At 41.5% G+C, this 25,526-nt stretch overlaps 1 protein-coding gene across 2 annotated transcripts in view; it reads left to right on the top strand.

Annotated features, from left to right (window-relative positions):
• Nucleotides 1-25,526, top strand: part of LOC129868290 (protein EURL homolog) — a 66,966-nt gene extending 41,440 nt beyond the window's left edge. For both annotated transcript variants that reach the window (XM_055942128.1, XM_055942127.1), the window contains 3 exons: nt 5,828-6,358; nt 13,752-13,814; nt 18,364-25,526. In XM_055942128.1, the coding sequence (XP_055798103.1) occupies nt 5,828-6,358; nt 13,752-13,814; nt 18,364-18,539 (770 nt within the window). In that variant the 3' untranslated portion in view covers nt 18,540-25,526. The remainder of the gene's footprint in view (nt 1-5,827; nt 6,359-13,751; nt 13,815-18,363) is intronic.

Raw genomic sequence — 25,526 nt, forward strand, 5'->3', positions numbered from 1 at the left:
CTTGGTCGCAAATGGGTCTTCCAAATGGACAATGACCCCAAGCATACATCCAAAGTTGTGGCAAAATGGCTTAAGGACAAAGTCGAGGTATTGGAGTGACCATCACAAAGCCCTGACCTCAATCCCATAAACAATTTGTGGGCAGAACTGAAAAAGCATGTGCGAGCAAGGAAGCCTACAAACCTGACACTAGCTCTGTCAGGAGGAATGGGCAAAATGCATTTTGTAAATGTTGATGTAACATTTGTGAAAACTGTTTCAATGGGATGGTGGCTGTGTGTGGCGTAGGGGAAGGAAATAAGACAGTGCACAACCCATATATTAATCATGAATTCATCATAATATTATTAAACATTGCCTATTAAACAAATATATTTTATAGCTATATGTTGATGTAACTATTACAGCGGGAATTGTGGAAACTGCTCCATTGGGAGGGGATGGGGGCTGTGAGTGAGTGAGGCGCATGGGGGAAAAAACATAGATTGCACAAAACTGTATTCATCGCAATATGAATTTCCTTTTTAACAAAGACATTTTAGCATAAACACATTTGACCTGGGTAAATTCCTGCGACAGGACATCGGTAGAATATATTTGTAGCTATTGCATAGACGAGTTCAGGAGCTCCGTGCTGGGTAAGGTCTCGGTCATTGTCGGGTAGATTGGCAGGGTTTTGAAGTTTTCCATGCAAGAGAGATGTCTCAGATCATCTTCTGCGAATCTGTCATTAAGGCCCTGGATCAGGTGCGAGATGAAGTCTGTGCGTGCACACTTTGCCATCCCCGCTGAAGAGGAGTTTGTGGCTTTTGTAGTAACCGGGGTTGGCAGCGGTCTCATCTTTCTGTCTGAGATATATTGTAGGGCGGTCCTGGTTGCCGCAACCATCGGCTTGATGTGTGCAAGAGACACATTTTATTTATGGAAAAACAGGTTCAGTATGTCCATGATTGGAAGCAAATCCAGCAAGAAATGGGTTATTGCTGTCAGGCAATTTTCTGTGCCTTTTGATGCATTGGAGGACACAAGTGCAACACGATGTGCACTTTGAGCTGGTACAGATTTCTTTCCCACAGTCTGACCCACCCCTGTGCCTTTTCCAGTCATGATACTTGACCTGTCGCTGCCCAGTCCCACCATCTTTTTAAAATCAATAACCTTTGATTAGAATGTTGCTAGGATGGCATTTGTGATTTTGGCATCTCCATGCGGTATCATTGCATTTGCTAAGAACACAGTCTTCGCCTGGCCCTCATGCACATACCTCACAAACATCACAAGTTTCTTCTTGACTACAACTGTCACAGATTTTAACTCTGATTATTCCAACATACGGACTCTGTTCTATTTCCTGGATGCCCTTCTCAGTTAGTTTGACCGATGGCGTTTTGCATTTGCGCAATGCTGGAGTGATGTGTGTAGGTGGTACCCGACTCAATGGCAGGGTAGACGCTTTTATTTTTGTAGCTCTATCAACACTGGAAACTTGCTCTCTGCTATTTCCTCTTTTGCCATACAGTCCGCAGTTGCACAGTTTTGGAGTTGTCTGTTACTTTTCTGCCTCTTCCTATGTTACTACAAAACATTTTCGTTCTGAAGCAATACTGCATCATTGTGGTCGATCTGCATTGCATTTTTATGCACCTTTCTAATAGGTTGCGCAGCCTGTGGTGAAGGAATAATTTTTTCACACACTTCTCACGTAAACATACAATATGTTTACCTGACACACCATGTACTACTTTTTCCTTCATGTGAAGCCATTTCTGTGGGAGATTAGCATTATCTACAGCATTTTCTTCTACCCTAGCTGTTTCTGTTGCTGCGATCTCTGTCTCGGTCACAGTCTCTGTCTCACTTTCATTTCAATTTAGGAGAGGTTAAAGAACCTTTTATAGTTTTTTTGTTGTGTTAATTGACTTGTCATTGCTTTTTCTTCTTCAAAATTCCAGCGTTTTAAACATACAGTACCTAGCAACGAAAATGCCACTGACAACATCTTCCGCCACACACACCCGTCCCGTACTGCCGCAGAGACAAAGCGTGTGTTTTGGATGATGGATGAAACTTTTCGAATAATCACAGCGAGTCTATTTAAATATAAACATTGAGTGTCATGGTCGGTACACCTGCGTTTTCCAGAATGCAACACATTTTTTTCCTGTGTAAAAAATAAATAAATAATAAATCCAGTGTGGAAAACGCAGAATTCTGCATTCTGAATGTATCATGTCTCTCTGCTTCCTTAGCCTCTGGGATTAGCTGTAGCATTTTGGGTTGGAGTTACTTACTCACCATATAGCATGATGACAGATCATTCCTCATTGTAATATTTACCTTCACTATATATGGTTCCTTTTAGCTTTTACTTAGACAGCGTTCAATCCAAACAGGAGTTACTCACTGATCATTCCTCTGCTATCTATGCTCCCTTTGCTTTTACTCAGACACCATTCAAACAGGAGTCTGACTCTGACGGCATGGTGAATGTTTTGCACAATGCTTGGATGATGAGGCTGCTCTGTGGCTTTGTTTCTTTGAAGGCTAGGTAAACGGCTTGAACCGAAGATGTGCTAAAGCTAACAAAAGGATGATTCACAGGCCAGTGTTCTGTGTTCACACACGCCTGTTGCTCATCAGCTGCAGTGTTATGCTGCTGCTTATTTCCCTGACGAGTTGACTGCCACTGTCTGAGATGTTTACTCACCGCTGAATGGTGTTTGTGTTCCTGTTTGTGTGACAGAAAGAGTATTGCTAGCCAATATCCATAGCTGCTTAGCTCTGGGCTGGTACACTGCTGGTTGTGGGCCTGTGATTTGACTGTGGGGACTGTTTTTTAAAATTTATTTTATTTGTAATTTAAATAGGACAGACCCGTCAGTAGTTGATGCCTGATTTATCTGATCGGGCTTAAGGCATTGCTCTTGGCTGGGCGGCTTATGAAGAACTTGGTAACTGCTGAGCAGGTTGTGTTTTTAGGGAATGTTCTGTAGCCAGCGACACAGACACAACACTGTCCCAGGTCAGCTATCCAAGCCTCAAGTATATAAGACTAATCCACCACAGCGCTGTCTCTCAGTGCTCAGGGTACACACACACACACACACACACACACACACACACACACACACACACACACACACACTCTCTCTCTCTCTTACACACAGCCACACAAACACACACAATGATTGTATAGGCCAAATTGTTCTTAAACACAGTATGCTTGTTTAGTTTTTTTTTTTTTTTTACTTGTGTGTCATGGGGTTGGTTAACACAAGCAAGTCAGCTATTGTGTCTTAAATCTTACGGCGTTGAACAACTTGATGCTTTCCTGCTTGCTTTTCTCTGTATTCTGTTACAGGCAGCCAAGCTGCTCGCTGTGTGAGTGAGCTAGGCTGGCTGAAGGTCTTCCTCTTTTTCTGGGATATGGCTTTAGTTAAGTGTGTCTTCCTGTTGTTGGCCCTGACATTAATGTAACACCAGGAAATGGCCTGATCATGTGGACCTGATTTAGTTTGTGCTCTCTTTTTTAAATCATTTTTCTTAAAGTTGAGGCTAATGCTTTCTGATGACTGATATGGGCTGAATTCTCACTTTGCATATTTAGAGTTATTGTATAAGACTAGTTCAATAGGCTAGTCATTTGGTGGTCATATGCCTTCTTACATCTCCTCTCTTTCCTAGAGGTGTGTGTGCGGTGAGCCTACCTAACGAGCATCCGCTTTACTGCCTCTCACTGTGTCTTGACGTTGACTAATCCCCTAGTTTCATGTTCCAGCATGTCTGTCTGCGTGATAGAAATGTAGGCCAGGAGGAAAAATACTGAAGACAATGCTTGTACAAACACACCCACTAGCTTGCTTGCTAACTTGTTCTCACACACTGCATTCAGTGTTTACACCATTGCCAGTCCACAACACTGCCCCCAGGTTACTTTAAGGTGGTTTTTGACTTTGGGTGTGGTATATGTGGTAAATTATTCTGCATTTCTTCTGTATGTTAAGTGGGTTAGAGAGTGAATGGCCTCTTGCAGTCTGAGTTTAGGAAATGTTGTGGTATCCCAGGTGATCCTCTCACTCTGAGGAAGCTGGAGGCTCTGTTATTATGACTCAAATACCCTCACTCTCTGGAGAGCACACACCACAGCAGAGCAACTTCTCTTAAATAGTTACTCAATGAGATTCTTCAGAAGGATTTAAGTAATGTCAAAGCTTTTATCTTTGCAAAGATGGTAGCCTACTTGACACTGTTCTTCTTTTACAAATTCTGTGAGGCCAACACTGCATTTTAGGTTATCTTTGAAAAGCCATTTTAGATATTGAGTAGATTGAGGTGAGACAAAATTCAGCCTAGCGGGTATCTGTCCATTTAAGATGGGTAAATCTCTCCCAGCTCTGCTCTCTCCCTGGTTCAGAAGCCCACTATCCCCTAGACCAGGGCTGGCCTACCCTTTTTCCTGGAGATCTACTGTCCTGTAGGTTTTCGGTCCAACCCTAATTGAGCATATCTGATTCAGCTAGTTAAGGTCTTGTTGAGCAGATAATTAGTAGAATCAGGTGTGTTAAATTAGGGCCTTTTAGGCTGCCTTCAATAGGTTAATTCAAAATAAAAAATAAAATAAAAAAGAAATAGGTTAGTACTGTAAAAACGTTTATAGTTTTATGTCCTTTGAGAAAAACATCTAGAGCAGGAAATAATTTAAATATGCAGTGGTGCCTCCCAAGTGGCGCAGCGGTCTAACGCACTGCATCGCAGTGTTGTGGCATCACTACAGCCTGGGGTTTGATCCCAGGGTGTGTAACAACCGGCCATGACTGGGAGTCCCATAGGGTGGCACACAATTGGCCCAGCGTCATCCGGGTTAGGAGAGGGTTTGGCCAGGTGGACTTTACTTGGCGCATCGCATTCTAGAGACTCCTTGTGGCGGGCCGGGCGCCTGCAGGCTGACACTCGGTTGTTAGCTAAACAGTGTTTCCTCCAATACATTGGTGCAGCTGGCTTCCGTGTTAAGAAGTGCGGCTTGGCCTCCCGGGTGGCGCAGTGGTCTAGGGCACTGCATTGCAGTGCTAACTGCGCCACCAGAGTCTCTGGGTTCGCGCCCAGGCTCTGTCGCAGCCGGCCGCGACCGGGAGGTCCGTGGGGCGATGCACAATTGGCATAGCATCGTCCGGGGTAGGGAGGGTTTGGCCGGTAGGGATATCCTTGTCTCATCGTGCTCCAGCGACTCCTGTGGCGGGCCGGGCGCAGTGCGCGCCAACCAAGGGGGCCAGGTACACGGTGTTTCCTCCGACACATTGGTGCGGCTGGCTTCCGGGTTGGAGGCGCGCTGTGTTAAGAAGCAGTACGGCTGGTTGGGTTGTGCTTCGGAGGACGCATGGCTTTCGACCTTCGTCTCTCCCGAGCCCGTACGGGAGTTGTAGCGATGAGACAAGGTTGTAATTACTAGCGATTGGATACCACGAAAATTGGGGAGAAAATGGGATAAAAAAAATAAAAAAAGAAGTGCGGCTTGGCGGGTCATGTTTCGGAGGGTGCATGACTCGACCTTCGCCTCTCCCGAGCCCGTTGGGGAGTTGCAGCAATGAGACAAGATCGTAATCACGAAATTGGGGCGATAAAGGGGGTAAGAATTACAAAAAAAGAAGACAAATATCTTTAGTGGCTTGACTTTGAAAAAAGAGCAAAGCCAACAGTACCTAATTTCAGTTCTTAGCCCTCTGTTTCCTAGCAATGTATCAAATGCTTTGATGTACATATAGCATTGATTGCCAAACAGAACATGTAACTAATTGTCTTCTTTAACTGATTGCTCTCTCCCTCCCTCCAGGTGTGTCTCATGCCACCCTCCTGCACACCAAATCCCTGCGAGGCCACCGGGAGTGTTTTGAGAAGTACCACCTCATTGCCAACCAGAAGCTGTCCCGCTCCAAGGTCTCCCGCAGTCCCTACGAGGGCATGAAGCTGGCCCTTAGCCAGAAGATCAGCCGCATCGTGCAGTACGCTCAGAACAAAGACTCTGTCAGCTCAGAGGGGAGTCCTGGCCGCCGGGGGGGCAAGCACCAGCTCCTCTGCTACAGCCAGAATGGAGACCGTAAACTACTGCCCCAGTCGGACGCCCAGGTGCCCCGCTACACCCCACGCTGGAACCAGGGGATGGGGGCAGGAGGGCTGCCGGACTACGCCACGGGCATGCTGGAGTGCCACTCGACCGAGGAGCTGGGGCTACTGGAGGACGTGCGTGGCCTCGGGGCCCTGTGGGGGGTCACAGGAAGGAGGGGCCTTCACTGCAGCCACAGCCAGTCTTCTGGAGGAGACCACCAGACACTGCATTCAAACAATGGTCACAGAGGAGACGAGTGTGAGTTCGCAGTCAGCCTCATTTACTTTACACCAAACAGTAACTAGCCTTCCTCCATTCCTAAAACACCACACTGGTTGTGGTCAGATTCTCTCTACCCCTCTATTCTCCAGAAGTGTGCTTTCGTTCACTCCCCCCATGGATTTAAAGCATTGCATTGGTGTAACATAAGCGTGGCTAGATGGAGCCTCGCGGAAAGAGTGCACCATTTTAGGAGAAGGGTAGATAAGTCAGACTATAGCCAGAGTGTTATTTAGCTGGTTTCTGAGCCTCTATAGGCTCCTTGTGAACTAGGCTTCCCTAAAATGGGAAGCCTGGGGAAGTTCCATGGAAGAAATCCTCTAAAGAGGGGTCAGAACCCGCCGTAAATCTGTGACGCCTCGCAACACGTCAAACCAATCAAATGTCTTGTTTGGATGGCTGCTCTGAAGATGCTCACCAGATTAGTGCTGTAGGAGCAGCAGTGTGTGAGGACTAAACATTTCAACAAAACAAGCACTGGTGACAAAACATTTTAGAACCGTTTTTGCAGCACACTGGTTTTCACAGCATTTCACTGTTATTTCGAGATGAGCTAAAGCTGCAGCAAGAGGTGAGAAATGGTCTACAATGCTGGCCATATCAATATTTTGACATTTCTGAAGTGATATTTGGCTGTAAAGGCTAGCATTAGGGACAAGTAGGTAGCCACGATGAGGTTCGTTTTGAGAAAAGTCAGCCAACCTTGTAAACTACCTAGGTATAACTAGCTAGCTAGCTACTATATAGCCAACAAAATGTGAATAAGCATATTATTGATCTGAAAAGCTAGCTGTGTTAGGCCAGTTGCTAGCTTATCCAGGGTCAGTGATACATAGAGCAACCATGTATTGTATCTCTAAGGGAAATGCAATTTTGCTCAAATGAATGAAATTAAATTAACCTCATTAAATGTTAACTGTAATGCTGATCTCCAGTAGCCTAATTGTCATCTCCTTATTTTCATATACTGTAACTAAATTACAAGGGTTGGATTTGCACTGAATGTTATATGTCAGCGCTTAAAAGGCATGTCCAGCGTCTGGTATATGGTTGGCCTCCTATACATTGTCTATTGTCATGGTATCAGTTGAAATTGAGAGCTTAGTTTAGTTTAACTTGTAAACAATGTGTGAGTGTAGCTAATCTCTGCATCAGATGCCCATAAGGCCAGTAATGTCATCATACTGTAGGCTTATTGCTGTATTGGCGATGCATGCCATATGATAAGCTGCAGATTGGATTCACAGAGCTGATATACTGAGAGAGAGTGACAATCAAAACAGATTGGAGATCTTACAACTAGACAAAAAGAATCGTACAACTAGACTCATTTTAGAATACAACACCGACATGTTAGAGACAGAACCCTTTCCCCTCTTTATTGCAGGATTTTGATGTGGTTAATCAACATTGACATTAGTTCATTTTGAATAACAATTAAAACAAGTTCAAACACTTGCTTCACTTCAAAGAATCAACACTTCATCGCTTCAAAATGTACACATACGTGAACTTGTATGTAAAGATTAGACATCTTAGTCTAAATAACAATAGATAATTGAGTAGTAACATGTCAGCTATTATTACTAAAGCATAATTTCAGGTGAACCAAAAAAACTCCATACAAGCGGTGGCCAACCTTGCTCCACTGATCCCTGATCTACTGGGTGAGCAGACTTCTATTCCAGCCCAGCAATGGCACACTTGATTATGAACTCTTTAGATTTGATAAGTTGAATCCTGGTGTGTTAATGCTGGGCTGAAACAGAACCCTGCTACACCCAGCAGACCTCCAGCAGGATTGTCCTGCTCCAATTGAAATAGGTTTATACATTGTGATGTTTCACTATTTTTGTATACCACATATACACATTTGCTAACATAGGCCTACACACAACCAATGGCATATAGGATATACCCTTAGTTTCTTGTGACATTCATTGGGACCTCTTCATATGCAAACAGGCTTTTACAGCTTTCCAGGTATGAGGACAGAAAACATCACAAGAAACAGTCTTCATTATATTTAAATTAGACGGCACTGAATATGATGTTGCTATTATTTCTCTGTCCTCAAAGTTTTCCCCTCTGGAACTGGAGAATCTTTTCATAATATCCTCCCACAAAATGACCTGCCCTTTCCAGTAGCCTACACACTCCCTTTACTGTAGCTGGAGCTGCAATTTCACCCTCTTTCATGTAGTGTTGCACGGTATACTGAAATTTCGGTACTTTTTTGATACTAGAACATGAAAAGTGGTTCGGTACTATAATTTTTGTTGCTTCAGGTACTTCTGTCAAATGTGTCTCACAGATCAAGCCTGTCTATCAGAGCAGTCAACCCCTTATTATAGCTCGCACCGTGCATGCTCCACTTACTCATTGCTAGCCTGCACTGGGAATCTGAGCTGCATCATGTTAACTTTGTGCAGCATGAGGGGAGCTAAGTCTTGAGTAATGCGACACGGCATGTAGAAATGTTGGGACTGTTAATTACTGTTCGCAAAACAATGTCTATATAGGCTAAAATACTTTAAAAATGGAAGAAGATACTGGTAGCTTCCAGCTTTGTAGGCTAACTTTCCTTGCTAACCATAATGCAAAATATGCCAATTTCAAAGTTGATTGCCCACAAAAACTTTTCATGCACTTATTCAGTCTCTCTCACATCTCTCCCAAATATGATCTTTTACTTTTATGCAAATGTTGTTGATCAGTACAATAAAATTAAGTCCCAACTGGAAGGGGAAAAGATTGTTTCATCTGTAGCCCTGTGAAATCAGCCAAAACAAGCTCAACTCAATACATGCACACACCTATTGAATATGCATTCATCTGTATTGTGGACAGGCCTAGGCAACATCTTGATTTACCCAGTTTATCAATAGAGATTTACCATTCAAATAAATGATTACCATTATGTTGTTAGATTTGGTAAAAACAAAGTCAAATTGATTGTATATTTGTATAATTGATTCATTGATGCATACATGACTGTCTCAGATTTTTTTTATTTTTATGTAATGATATTGAACTCAAAAGATGCAAGACAGTTGAACAGAGCAGTAGCTAAGTTTATCTGTCTGGACCAATTGCAATTTTGTGCCTTTTTTTTGGCGTGGTTTTGGTATGGAGTATTGTGACGATATTGAGTATTGTGATACTCAAACTGGTAGCGGTATCGAAGCCAAATTTCTGGTGTTGTGACAACTACTTCTATAACTGTTATCTGCAAATGCATTTGGAGGCTGTTTTTAATTGACAATGATTACATCAAGATAGTTAGCTAGCTGATGACATTTAGCCTACAACGGCGTTGTTGTAGCCAGCTATCTAGCTAATAATGAACAGTTTAACATAAAAAATAATAAACAAAATGTATTTACTTACTTGAATAGCTACTCCCACTGCCTTGTTTTTTGGGTCCTTAAAAAAAATCTAAGTAATGGGCAATCTTCAAGATATTTTCAGTGTCAGCAAAGCACAGCCATGTGGACAGAACAAATTGAGAGGAATGGAGAAGTCACCAGAGTGGCTTAAAACGTTTTGTGACGTTTGACTTTACCAGTGTAATCCACTTTCAATAAATATAAATCGCAGAATGTCAGCCACACTTGATAACTTTCAACTAGAATAGACAACAACTACCCGGACGGAAAACAGTGATGCACATAAAACACATCACCCCTTCTACGGGCGTGTGGGGGAGGGTTCTTGAAAGATAACATCCAATCAACATTTTGCCGCGGACCATTCAACACGTTTTTGGAATACAAAATTCCTCGTGACAAAGACGTGTATTTGGAGATAGGACCACGCGAGACCAGAGCCTCTGAAGACTGGCATTGAATGGGAGGAGGGATGTTGAAAAGGGAGGGAAACAGATGGGATGCAACGCACCCCTTTCTTTCCTCTTATCTGTTCTCTGTGATCTTTGTTATATGGAGTCTGCTATCTCTTCCATTTCCCCTACTCATTAATGGCGGACAAGACAATGTAGTGATGCAGGCCAGGGCCCAGTTTTTAGTATTTTAGTACATCCTCACACATTTTTCTTCAGCCACCACTCTCCCTCCTTTCCCCACACCACCACACTCTCTCTTTGTCCAGAGAAAAGTAATTCTTAGTCCTACCTCATAAAGTGTCCTTGGGTTCTCCATGCCCTTGGGTTCTCCATGCCCTGTCACAGCACCAGGTTTGTTTGTGCCTGCTACACGCCCTCTTGGAGAGAGGATGAATCTCTCAAGGACGCTGGCGCTTTCCGGTTGTTTATAGAATTCCATTCCTTTGTAAATTATGACAGTGACTTTCAGACCCTTAGCTTTTCTCTCTCTGTTTCTGCGTAGGTTGTTGTTGCTATGCAACAAAGGCCCGTTTCAGACTTAAGAAATGTACGCCTTTTCTATGCACTTCTCAGTAGTTGGTATTCAGACCTACCTTATGCAGGTGCGTAACGGGCTTTGCAGGTGTGGTTCCCTTGTGCACGCTGAATATATGTAATTCAACAGCTGAAATCCCTCCTACTTGCTGTCCAAAGATTTAGTGGTGTTTTCATTCTATAGGGTTTTCAGTACATTTAGCTAAAGCCATCCCTTTAAATTTGGTTTACCTTTTTAATTCTAATTGTCTCGATAGACTTTTCTCGATTCCTCCGAATATTACGGATCAATGAAAGAAAGCCATGTAATACACACATTCGTGTCCTTTTCAGCACCAATTGGTAGATAAAAAATAAATAAATACTCTGATCATGTATATTATTTAGGGTTAGAATGTTGTTTTTCCCAGTTTGGAGAGCCTTTGCACACAATATATTGTTGAATCAAAAGTAGTAGTTTGATTCATCCTGAAAGTTGCCGTATTAAATTGTTCAATCCATGAAATATTAGGTGAGAAGTGTACAATAGGGGTTGATCAGTAGTCCTATATATCTACCTGACTAATCAGCACTAATCATGGAACTGTGATGACAACAGTCCAGCCATCATGAAACATGCTCCAGGTTTGCTGCTACATATGGTCTGCGTTCCATAATGATTAAAATAGGCTACATGTCCCAAATTATTGCACAACTTGTAATATGTTAGCCTAATATGATCCACTCTTGCTAGCGATCCTCAGGAACAACCACACGAACGTGAGAGAGGAGAGAAAGGTAAACTAACAATGTAATGGAATGATGCAAAATGTAAGGAAACTAAAACTAAAGTGACAGTTATAAATGTATATGGGAATAACTGACGGTGACTCCCAATTTAACACACTATCGATTTTGTTAAATACAGTGAAAAGTCTGGGCATACAGTTGAAGTCGGAAGTTTACTTACACTTAGGTTGGAGTAATTTAAAACTCGTTTTTCAACCACACAACAAATTTCTTGTTAACCGACTTGACAACTATAGTTTGTTAGGACATCTACTTTGTGCATGACACAAGTAATTTTTCAAGCAAATGTTTAGACATATTATTTAACTTATAATTCACCGTATCACAATTCCAGTGGGTCAGAAGTTTACATACACTAAGTTGACTGTGCCTTTTAACAGCATGGAAAATTCCAGAAAATGATGTCATGGCTTTAGAAGCTTCTGATTGACTCAAATTATGTAAATTAGCCTATTGGAGGTGTACCTGTGGATGTATTTCAAGGCCTACCTTCAAACTCAGTGCCTCTTTGCTTGACATCATGGGGAAATCAAAAGAAATCAGCCAAAATAATTGTGGACTGGTTCATCCTTGGGAGCAATTTCCAAACGCTGAAGGTATCACGTTCATCTGTACAAACAATAGTATGCAAGTATGAACACCATGGGACCACATAGCCGTCAAACCACTCAGGAAGGAGACGCGTTCTGTCTCCTAGAGATGAACGTACTTTGGTGCAAAAAGTGCAAATCAATCCCAGAACAACAGCAAAGGACCTTGTGAAGATGCTGGAGGAAACGGGTACAAAAGTATCTATATCCACAGTAAAATGAGTCATGAGTCATAAATCAACTTGGTACTTTTGGCACTATACTGTCATTTGCCATGGCTACAGAAGCCTATAAGAGTACCACAGTACAAGTCATAATTCCCATAAAACCTAGCGGTCAAACAGGGAAATGGTTCCAATCATTTCCCCACCATTTTTCCCATAGGGGATTTTAGAAACTTAAAATAAGGTCTGTTTTTTCGTGTAGGCTTACCCTGGCGTGACATTTTGATAACCATGTAAATCTCTCTAGGACAAGGTGACTTTTTTTTTTATCAATATATTCAACCCCCCAAAATGAAATGCTAATTAGCTGCTAATGTGGCTATCATAAAGAACTACAAATGCCATGATGATCTGGATAAGACTGCCAAATTGAGGAAAAGGTAAGAAGCTCTGGATTAACTATCTAATGTTCTCTAAATGTAGTAATTAATAAATAGGCAAAATTTCTTTAAATGGAAAATTCAGAACTTGACACCATACCTGTTAGCAAAGGTGCCAGCTAGAGATGACGTGCAGAAGCTTGCAGGGATTAGCATTTTTTAATCTGAGAGTAAATAGAGCCAAATATATTGATAAGTCACCTTGTCCGAGAGAGATTTACATGGTTATCAAAACATGAAGCCCGGGTAAGCCTTCACGAAACACAGCCCTTATTTTAAGTGTTTCTAAAAATGTCGTATGGGAAAAAATGTATGGTGGGAAAATGATTGGAACCATTTCCTTGTTTGACCGCTAGGTTTTATGAGTATTATGACACCTCCACTGTGAGGCTCTATAGCTTGGGTCTCCAAATTCCTTCCCTTCAGGTTATAATACCAGCATTTCATAAACTCCGCTGTTAAAAAGCTGATATGTTGATATGCTTCAGTTAGCTGCCATATTATTGGTTTCACATTTGTCTCTAGCAATCAAAAGGTAAAATAGATCAACAATTGTAATTTATATTTTCAACCCGCTTAGCCAAACGGCTCACACATTCACCTAGCTCTTATCAATTGGTAAATTATTGCATGGAGAATGGTGTTATTTCTATCAGTAAAAAAATGAAGTAGATGTGGAACCGACAGGTTGCCCCACCTTGTTCATAATTTTATTGCACGTAAAGGTGGTGGAATTATGAGTGAATTAAGTCAAGGTCAGAATACAGTGTATCTAAACACACCTCCGCGACTCCTTAATTTCTTTGATATCCACCCCAAACTAATAGTTCAGAATACGTGTAAAGTGAAAAGTGCATAAAAGGGGAATTACGTTCCATTTATGCATGCTTACCTCGGGTCGGAATCCCCCCCAGTGACTGGAGTTGCTTTAGTTGGTTCATTTATTTGATCAAACATGCCATGTTGTGGTGTTCTTGTTTTGTGACCCAATCTGTGTGTTTTTTCTTCCAGTGATTAAAATGAGTGTGGACGAGCTTCACCAGCTGAATGGGCAGCTGCTGCTACAGATTCAAAGTAAGAGACACTTTCATAGCCATCTATTGAAGTTAACTGTGAACAGATGTCTAAATTATTCCTTTGCATTAATCATCTATAGAGGAGTGCTTTAGCGCATGCATGGGTTTTAAGTCTCTTGTTTTAAATGCTTGTAAATCTCCATAAATGGATGGAACTGAATGTGCCTCATTAGTGTTTTCTTGCATCTCTTCTATGCTGGTGTGTCTTTGATGTGACGTTGTGTCTTTGTGAGGTGGTGTTATGTATTGGTAGTACTGCGTTGTCATCGCTGTCTGCACCTTCTGCTTAATCTGTTTGATTTGATTTCCGGGTGTGTGGTCCCTGGCCTGCATTGATCTCTTTGCTCTTTTGCTCTGTGTGTGTGTTTTTGTGAGAGAGTAGGGCTGTGGCTGGTGATTGTCAAGCAAATACAGTTGAAGTCGGAAGTTTACATACACTTTTGGTTGGAGACATTAAAACTCGTTTTTCAACCACTCCACAAATGTCTTGTTAACAAACTATAGTTTTGGCTAGTCAGTTAGGACATCTACTTTGTGCATCACACAAGTAATTTTTTCAACAATTGTATACAGATTATTTCACTTAAAATGCACTATTACAATTCCAGTGGGTCAGAAGTTTATATACACTAAGTTGACTGTGTCTTTCAAACAGCTTGGAAAATTCCAGAAAATGATGTCATGGCTTTAGAAGCTTCTGATAGGCTAATTGACATCATTTGAGTCAATTGGAGGTGTACCTGTGGATGTATTTTGAGGCCTACTTTCAAACTCAGTGCATCTTTGCTTGACATCATGGGAAAATCAAAAGAAATCAGCCAAGACCTCCAAAAAATATTGTAGACCTCCACAAGTCTGGTTCATCCTTGGGAGCAATTTCCAAATGCCTGAAGGTACCACATTCATCTGTACAAACAATAGTACGCAAGTATAAACACCACGGGACCACGCAGCCGTCATACCGCTCAGGAAGGAGACACGTTCTGTCTCCTAGAGATGAATGTACTTTGGTGCGAAAAGTGCAAATCAATCCCAGAACAACAGCAAAGGACCTTCTGAAGATGCTGGAGGAAACCGGTACAAAAGTATCTATATCCACATTAAAACGAGACCTATATCGACATAACCTGAAAGGCCGCTCAGCAAGGAAGAAGCCACTGCTCCAAAACCGCCATAAAAAAGACAGACTACGGTTTGCAACTGCGCATGGGGACAAAGATTTCACTTTTTGGAGAAATGTCCTCTGGTCTGATGAAACAAAAATATAACTGTTTGGCCATAATGACCATTGTTATGTTTGGAGGAAGAAGGGGGATGCTTGCAAGCCGAAGAATACCATCCCAACCGTGAAGCACGGGGGTGGCAGCATCATGTTGTGTGGGTGCTTTGCTGCAGGAGGGACTGGTGCACTTCACAAAATAGATGGCATCATGAGGCAGGAAATTATGTGGATATGTTGAAGCAACATCTCAAAACATCAGTCAGGAAGTTAAAGCTTGGTCGCAAATGGGTCTTCCAAATGCACAATGACCCCAAGCATACTTCCAAAGTTGTGGCAAAATGGCTTAAGGACAACAAAGTCAAGGTATTGGAGTGGCCATCACAAAGCCCTGACCTAAATCCTATAGAAAATTTGTGGGCAGAACTGAAAAAGCGTTTGCGAGCAAGGAGGCCTGCAAACCTGACTGTTACACCATCCCTGTCAGGAGGAATGGGCCAAAATTCACCCAACTTATTGTGGGTAGCTTGTGGAAGACCACCCAAAACGTTTGACCCAAGTTAAACAATTTAAAGGCAATGCTACCAAATACTAATTGAGTATATGTAAACTTCTGACCCACTGGGAATGTGATGAAAGAAATAAAAGCTGAAATAAATAATTCTCTCTACTATTATTCTAACATTTCATATTCTTAAAATAAAGTGGTGATCCTGACTGACCTTAAACCGGGTATTTTTACGTGGATTAAATGTCAGGAATTGTGAAAAACTGAGTTTAAATGTATTTGGCTAAGGTGTATGTAAACTTCCGACTTCAGCTGTAACTGCCGGTCTCACTGTAATTGACTGTAAATTAACATAAACATGTTTAGCATCTCCTGGCTTCCATGCATAGCTTACAAGCCACTGATGCAGACCTTTTGGAACATCTACATTTAAAAAAAGTATAAATCAATTTAATATAACCTACATCACCATCACAATAAATCTGATTTATTTTAGACCGGTCTAAAAAACATGATTTGAAAAAAAATAGTCTATTTCAGAAGAGCAGATAGCGTCCTCTGAGTTGTCCTTATGTTAGGACCTGATCTGGATATGCCATATGGCTGTGGGCTACACTAATTCATTTAGCAGACAAGATTTGCTTAGAATTCCGTAGCATTATTTTATTCTATAGTATGAAGAATAAAATTGAACATAGCTGAATGAAATAGAAAGTATATTTTCTCCATGCAATTTATAAGGGAGTGCACACGTGGCTATTCTGTGTTGAGAGGTTAACAAAGAAACAGGACCTCTATATGCTTAATTTTGAGCTATTTAACTTTAGTTGTGATACAAATGTTGGGCTCTCTGTTTTGATTTTTCATACATTATAAGGCTGCATGATGTGACTAATGATAATTTGAAAAAAAGTTGCATGAAAGGCATGAGCTCTGCTTTGTTTCATGTGCAGACTGCACTCACTTCATCACTCTTATTCACAATTTGACAGGAACTTGATAAATCCTTGAATTTCCCAGCGGCAACCTCCATGCCTTTTGCGGCCAGTGGCCGCTGTGCCCCTGGGCTGAATATGATAATTATAATTCCCTTCTCCCGGCTGCTAATCGCGGTGCTCCGAAGTACCTCACTCACATGGCTCTCTCATATCTAAATTCTTATTAGCCAATGCCCGTCACGTGATCGCGACCTTCTCACAGCCATGTCAGCTCCAAAGTAGGCTGCAAGTGAAGACCGACACATCGGGGACGCAACTGCGTATGTGCCTATCAAATTCCGAGGCACGTATTGAAGAACTGTACACTTATTTTTTGTCAGCCAACAAGATGAGTAGGCCTAACAAACAGCAAAAGCTCCAGCCTATGTCAATTTACTATCCCCCATAGTACAAAAGTTGACATTCTGTGTGATAGATAAATAAATATTCCAAATATGGTCTGGGACAGTTGTGGGATGCGATAGATCCCAAATTAATGCAACCACTCGCATTTAAAAAAAACTTTTTAAAAGCAATGAGGCTGATGCAACCGATCAGAACGTTTAGCTTAAAATGTTGATAAACTATAAGGCTATTTCTTCACATTATAAGCGCAGCAATGAGCATACTGCGGGAAACCACCATTCTTAAAAGTGACCACAAATGCAATTATGCGTGTAATCCTTTATTACAAAGGTGCATTTTTATGGTGAAAATGATCTTCCCCAAACTTGAAGCTCACTCATGCGCCGCCTATGTATGCCAGGTAGGCTCTACACCCACCTGTTGTAAAGCGGATTAATGTGTTTAATTTTAAAAGTTATTTGGGCGCTTTAGTTGTGATTCAAAGCTTGTCAAAACATATAGGCCTATGGGCTAGGCTACATGAGGTGTGCAACTATGATTAGAAAAAAAAGGCATGCACTGTTTCTTGCCTTACTGCACATGCTGGGCGTCATTCACAAGTGATAATACATCATTCTCAAGTGATAGGCTAATAGTGACACCCATCAGACTATTCTTCATTTAATCTTGTCTTTACATATATCTGTGAAATTAGTTTTGATTTAAAATGGACCATTATCATGTACCTGTCTCAAAACAGGGTCAGGGGGAACAAATATGTAATCTATGGACTTAAATAGTGAATGAAGTACGCTTTTCCTGTGGTTCATTTTCATGCCAGCCAGGTAGGCTATACTCCTGTTGTAAAGCGGCAGGTAGGCTAGTGGTTAGAGTGTTGGGCCAGTAACCAAAAGGTTGCTGACAAGGTAAAATTCTGTCGTTCTGCCCCTGAACGAGGCAGTTAACCCACTGTTCCTCGCTAGGTCATCATTGTAAATAAGAATTTGTTCTTAACTGACTTGCCTTGTTAAATTAAATTAAATAAAAAAGCGAAGCAATGTGCTTAATATTAGGAACGTTGAGAAATAAATATAGTAGGCATAGCCTATAGAAAGCTGATGGATCCTCTTATTTTTAATACAGGCCATCAACTCTGTTTTCTCACGCAATTGCATAGCCTATAGAAAAGTTGCGCAACGTAAGCTCATGGGCTTTTATGAAGTGTTTGATATGATTTTCTGATTACATTTGCATTGATGTCAGAGTGATTAGAGGGACAATAGAGTGCTGAGTACCAGGCAGTTAGCAAGTTGTGTAGGCTACTAATGACCATCGGCAGCATCAGAGCTTGGAGACCGTGACTAAACGGTCACGTGGAATTTGACTGTTAGCATGACTCGTGACCGTCGGTGTGGCGGTAATACTGTCACTTTAACATCCCTAAGAGAGAGACCCTGCACTGTACTAATCTCTGCTCTGTTTCCTCTCCCCTCTACAGAGGTGTTTGAGGAGCTGACAGTGGCTGTGCAGGAAAAAGACTCACTGGCGTCAGAACTGCATGTTCGTCACATCGCCATCGAGCAGCTCTTCAAGAACTGTGCCAAGCTGCCCTGGCTGCAGATCAGCCGGGCCGGGTCCGTGGTCAAGGCCAGCAGCAACGCCTCTGTGGAGTAAGGGGAGTCTGGGGATACATACCTGGCTGGTGACTGGGAGATGGCTGTTTCACTCCCAGGGCTAAAGACAGACTAACAGGATGGCCACTGTGTCCCGTGCCCTTTACATTGTATAAGACTTGTTGCGTGGTGTGGTTTCTCTCAGAAGAGTGAGGAATGGACATGACCTCTCTCATCTGGTGCTCCAAGGCTTTCTGACTGCAGTACTTTGAAGAAGGGGCTCGGAGAAAGGCAATAAAATTAAAGGATCTTGGGATCCACTGACTTCCACATGGGAACTGTGGGTTGTTGAGCCTCGCTGTCGGTGGACCTGTTGCCTATGCAGACAAAGTATTTTGAAAGAATACCTATTCAGATTTGATACAGAATGACATGAGCGAGATCTTGTTTGAATACTGGTATATACTAGTAATTGCCAAAATAAAGGAAACACTTGAGTAAATGAAAAAGTATATTGAAAGCAGGCAGGGCTCTAAAGTCAGATTCGTTAGCATCATGGTTGCAGTATTACAACAGTGAAAACAGCTTGCTTCTAGCTCAACCGGGTCAAAAGATCTGACCAATTTTACAGGCACAACATTTTTATCTTCCTATAGCCGAGCGGATCGCCGGGACTGCATTTTAGATTCATAAACCATGTCGTGGGCCGTTCTAAAACTACTCATGCGTCGACGTTGTTAACCATTTGTTTATACTTTGTTCAGTCATGTTACCTTGTTCGCTAGCTAGCTAACAACCTGGTAACTTTACCAGTATATCCAAGCATTTGGGGGCACAGAAAGAAAGGAAAAGGGGTAGCTTCTTCAGGAGATCAGTGATCATAGCAGTGAATAAATGACAGATCTCTTGCATGTCAACATCACAAACCTCATGTTTTTAAAGAGACTGTGTACAATTTTCTATGTATGCATCTCAATAGAAAAATGCTGCTTTTACACAATATGTAGACAATTAATATTCCACAAATTACTTTAATTACAGTTATTCGTATCATCATTTTAGCTTTTATAATAAACCAATGTGTTTACATTGTTCCATATTAGTTTCTAGGGCACAACGTGCTTCAGAAGTAGCTAGAATTCATAGGCTGCGTAATTCAGATTTTTTTTCTTCCACTAATTGGTCTTTTGACCAATCAGATCAGCTCTGAAAAAGATCTGATGTGAAAAGATCTGATGTGATTGATCAAAAGAACAATAGTTGGAAAAAATATCAGAATTGTTCTGCCTGTGAAAATGTAGCAATATAGGCCAAATCTCAATCAACTTTTCTGGTGCTCCTAAATTTAATTTGGTGCTCCCAACTTGAAGTTACCAATGAAACATTTGAATTTAGAACCCTGAAAGCAGGTGCTTCCACACGCGTGTTTCCTGAGTTAATTAAGCAATTAACATCCTATCCCGTCATGTATAAGCATGCCCAGTTGACCATTACTTTGGCTAACATGGCTAGAAAAGGGGTGTCAAAGGTGTGTAGAGGGTTTAGTGTGGGTGGGTGTGTCTGTCAGTTACCAGAAGGGTATACTACAAAGCATGATCAAGGAGTTAGCCAGCTAACTTGTCTAAATGTTCTGAAATATTTTTTTTTAGAAAGATACGCTTGATATGGGCATGGTCTAATTGACTCAACAACCAAAAATGCATATCTAAGTTTAACTGTCTTAATGAACCAGAAAATCAATCATTATTTCTGGTTGTTTATCAAAGAGAGCTGGCTATCTCATTGATCCTGCTTTGTAGTATACCCCTCTGATATCGACTCAATTGAAAACTTGTGGGAAATTCTGGAGCGGCGCCTGAGACGGCCTTTTTCACCACCATCAACAAAACACCAAATTATGGCATTTCTTGTGGAAGAATGGTGTTGCGTCCCTCCAAAAGAGTTTCAAACACTTGTAGAATCTATACCCAGGGGCATTGAAGCTGTTCTGGCGGCTCGTCGTGGCCCAACGCCCTATTAAGACATTGGTATTTCCTTTATTTTGGCAGTTACCTGTATCTAGCTGCAGTTTTCTTTTTACAATGACAGTTTTCATTTATGCAATTTTCTCATACTCTTTTACATTTACTTTTCTTTTTGTTATTTTAGTCACACCCATTTCCTCGCTCCTCCAGAAAATATTTGGTTGACTGATTCTGTTGTTGCTGTGGTAACTGTTACTAAATGAGAGGTTATTTTGTATTCAGTGCAGTGAAACATACTCTTGCAGTTTGAATAAATTGTGTTACATCTGAGGTGGGATTTTAAGTCCAGAGGTTACAGTTTGTTGCTTTTATTATTTCTCCAGTTTTTGATTTGATTTTGATGTCTTGTTTGTATTTTTATTTGTTTTGTATTTTGTTAGTGGCATGCTGCAAATGCTGTTTTCTGCTATTCTTAACTTTAAGTCCTCTTGATTTCAACTGGTATGTTATTTTATGGTAGCCTGTGGTAAGGCTGTTGAGCACAAGTCATGTAGTTGAACAAGGGAGTGGCATGAAATGTGTGCTGATGGTAGAAAAGGCCTAACTCGGTAAGCATTGTATTGTCCATTTGCCAAACCAAAGCCTTTATTTGCTTCAAGGCAGCAAATATCAGTATTTAATATTTCACTTGTGAACTACAAGTATAGGCCTCGCTAGACCAACTAGAATTGATAGTGAAACGCAATAGAATATACACTGATACCAAATTCACTTGAAATGTGGCTCAATGATAAACTTGTGACTCTTTGGTTTTGCTGGCTAAATTGGTTTAGCTGTAATGTCCTGTGTTATGAACTGCTCAACACAATTTGGCAGGTAGCCTAGCGGCTAAGAGCATTGGGCCAATAACCAAAAGGTCACTGGTTTGAATCCCTGGGCCGACTAAGTGAAAAATCTGCCAATGTGCCCTTGAGCAAGGCACTTCAAATCTAATGTTATTAGACACATGCGCCGAATACAACAGGTGTAGACCTTACAGTGAAATGCTTACCTAAAAGCCCCTAACCAACAATGCAGTTTAAAAAATATGAATAAGAAATAAAAGTAACAAGTAGTTAAAGAGCAGCAGTAAAATAACAATAGCGAAACTTCTCTACAGGGGGTACCGGTTGTTCTTGTAAATCGCTCTGGATAAAGAGCGACAGCTAAATGACGTAAATGTATTCTCCCCTGTTTCACTGTCTGTCAAGTTGATGTTAGGTTGTGTGACAGATTATTCGTATATTGTTTTATTATTTTGTGGTTGTGTGCTTTGGTTTTTACTTATTTTATTTTAGCTAATAATTTTCTGGTGGCAGGTCTATTCTGTGTGGAATTCAAATTATGTATAAACTGCCGAATCCAGTTTTCTCTTAATACGATGTGTCCATTAGTTTTAAAGGCACTGATCTGAATGGTGAAAATAAAGCAATATGATGGAAAGGCCAAATAATGATTAACTTTACCTATCCAGCCTGGTCAGATCAGTGATTTTGAAGAAAAGGATACAGATGAACTAGCCTTAATGAATATTTGGGACACAGATGTAGTAAGAAAATGGATTTTAGTATGTCTCTGGTCAATACTTAGACCTGCATGTGAAATTTAGGCATACTCTGGTGGTTTGAAACAGCTGTAGAGGTTCTGATCACTGAAGTGGACCCTCTATCATTGGCCCAGCTAGAATGCGTATATTTTGGGAAGAAAGAAACAAATATATTCAGGTTGATGAATTTGAATCTTCCAATGTCAGTCTCTCTTTATAAGAGATCAGGTTTGACCCCTTTCATAGCAAAGGGTCTGAATACTTGTGTAAATACGTTATTTCTGTTTTTATTTTTCACTAATTTGAACACATTTCTCAACCTGTTTTTGCTTTGTCATTATGGGTTATTGTGTGTAGATTGCAGAGGAATATTAATATTAAATACATTTTAGAGTAATGCTGTAATGTAACAAAATATGGAAAAAGTCCAGGGGTCTGAATACTTTCCGAAGGCACTGTATGCTAGAGAATAGGGTGATATTTCAGATTTGCCCGCTGAGTGGTTTGTAGGTTTGGTAAAGTGAGAACATGTCTGAATGGTTGCTTCCCTGGTTGGAAAGATCTGTGTGTCTGGGGTGAATGTCATTAGCTGTGTGTGTATCTGTAAATGCATTTACATTTATTTCCCCTTTCTGCTAAGTTTGACTTATGATTTTATTTGGTGGTTTGATACATTTAGGCTACGCTTGTGCTTGTGCTGTGTGGATTGTTTTACTTATAGAAATGTGTGTTTTAAGCTTACTGTCTGTGTAAAGTAAAGGTTCATATTTTCTCTCAAATATTTCAGTAAAATAAAAATTATTTTTTCTATTCCTTTTAGTGTCATTGTCTGAGTGGATGTAAGTGTGGTAAGACAACGATAGATGTTGACTACAGTACAATTTATGGGAGGGGCTATTAATTCTAGTTATTTACTAATGGTCTCTAATCAGAGCCCTCCATACCCTTGATCATTTATAATTCAAACTAGAGTACAGTACAGTCTTCTACAAGGTTTCTACCAATGATGTACAATGCCTTTGGAAATTATTCAGACCCCTTGACTTTTTTCACATTTTGTTACATTACAGCCTTATTCTAAAATGTTTTTAATAAATAAAAATTCTCAGCAATCTACACACACAATACCCCATAATTTGGCCTGAATGCCAAGCATGACTTCTAGAGGAAACCTGGCACCATCCCTATGGTGAAGCATGTTGGTGGCAGCATCATGCTATGGCAACGTTTTTCAGCGGCAGGGACTGGAGACTAGTCAGACTTGAGGCAAAGATGAACGGAGCAAAGTAAAAAGAGATCCTTGATGAAAACCTGCTCCAGAGCACTCAGGACCTCAGACTGGGGTGAAGGTTCACCTTCCAACAGGACAACGACCCTAAGCACACAGATAAGACAACGCAGGAGTGACTTCGGGACAAGTCTCTGAATGTCCTTGAGTGGCCCAGCCAGAGCCCAGACTTGAACTCGATGTAACATTTCTGGAGAGACCTGAAAATAGCTGTGCAGCAATGCTCCCCATTTAACCTGACAGAGCTTGAGAGGATCTGAAGAGAAGAATGGGAGAAACTCCCCAAATACAGTTGTGCCAAGCTTGTAGCGTCATACCCAAGAAGACTTGAGGCTGTAATTGCTGCGAAGGTGCAATTACAGTATTCATAAGTCTGAATACTTATGTAAATATGATATTTGTTTAGATTTGTTTTCTAATTATTAAAATTAAAGTCCTGTCTTTGCTTTGTCATTGTGGGGTATTGTGTTTAGATTGAGGAGAGAAAAAAAAGTGATCTATTTTAGAATGAGGCTGTAACCTAAAAAAAATTGGAAAAAGTCAAGGGGTCCCAATACTTTCCGAAGGCACTGTATTATAAACCCTGGATTGCTGATGCTATGTTTTGGCCAATGAGGTGCTTCAAAGCCACCAGTCGGCCATATTGGCAGTCCCCAGAAGAAGCAGTCCTCCATAGGAATGTTTCAAGGACAAAATGACATGTATTTTTGTTGTATTGGGGACAGTAACAGTACATTATACAAATTATACTTCTAGGAAAATGTTTTATTTGTAAACTCAGCAAAAAAGGAAATTTCCCTTTTTCAGGACCCTGTCTTTCAACGATAATTCGTAAAAGTCCAAATAACTTAACAGATCTTCAATGTAAATGGTTTAAACACTGTTTCCCATGCTTGTTCAATGAACCATAAACAATTAATGAACATGCACCTGTGGAACGGTCATTAAGACACTAACAGTTTAGACAGTAGGCAATTAAGGTCACAGTTAGGACACTAAAGAGGCCTTTCTACTGACTCTGAAAAACACCAAAAGAAAGATGCCCAGGGTCCATGCTCATCTGCGTGAATGTGCCTTAGGCATGCTGCAAGGAGGCATGAGGACTGCAGATGTGGCCTGGGCAATAAATTGCAATGTCCGTACTGTGAGACACCTAAGACAGCGCTACAGGGAGACGGGACGCACAGCTGATCGTCCACAGTGGCAACCACGTGTAACAACAACTGCACAGGATCGGTACATCTGAACATCACACCTGCGGGACAGGTACAGGATTGCAACAACAACTGCCTGAGTTACACCAGGAACACACAATCCCTCCATCAGTGCTCAGACTGTCCGCAATAGGCTGAGAGAGGCTGGACTGAGGGCTTGTAGACCTGTTGTAATGCAGGTCCTCACCAGACATCACTGGCAACAACGTTGCCTATGGGCACAAACCCACCGTCGCTGGACCAGACAGGACTGGCAAAAAGTGCTCTTCACTGACGAGTCGCGGTTTTGTCTCATCAGGGGTGATGGTCGGGTTCTCGTTTATCGTAGAAGGAAAGAGCATTACACCGAGGCCTGTACTCTGGAGCGGGATCGATTTGGAGGTGGAGGGTCCGTCATGGTCTGGGGTGGTGTGTTACAGCATCATCGGACTGAGCTTGTCATTGCAGGCAATCTCAACACTGTGCGTTACAGGGAAGACATCCTCCTCCCTCATGTGGTACCCTTCCTGCAGGCTCATCTTGACATGACCCTCCAGCATGACAATGCCACCAGCCATACTACTCGTTCTGTGTGTGATTTCCTGCAAGACAGGAATGTCAGTGTTTTGCCATGGCCAACGAAGAGCCCGGATCCCATTGAGCATGTCTGGGACCTGTTGGATGTGAGGGCTAGGGCCATACCCCCCAGAAATTTCTGGGAACTTGCAGGTGCCTTGGTGGAAGAGTGGGGTAACATCTCACAGCAAGAACTGGCAAATCTGGTGCAGTCCATGAGGAGGAGATGCACTGCAGTACTTTATGCAGGTGGTGGCCACACCAGATACTGACTGTTACTTTTGATTTTGACCCACCCTTTGTTCAGGGACACATTATTCAATTTCTGTTAGTCACGTGTCTGTGGAACTTGTTCAGTTTATGTCTGTTGATGAATCTTGTTGTGTTCATACAAATATTTACACATGTTAAGTTTGCTGAAAATAAATGCAGTTGACATTGA

The sequence above is a fragment of the Salvelinus fontinalis genome, chromosome 13 (assembly GCF_029448725.1).
Source record: "Salvelinus fontinalis isolate EN_2023a chromosome 13, ASM2944872v1, whole genome shotgun sequence".
In the NCBI taxonomy this organism is placed as follows: domain Eukaryota; kingdom Metazoa; phylum Chordata; class Actinopteri; order Salmoniformes; family Salmonidae; genus Salvelinus; species Salvelinus fontinalis.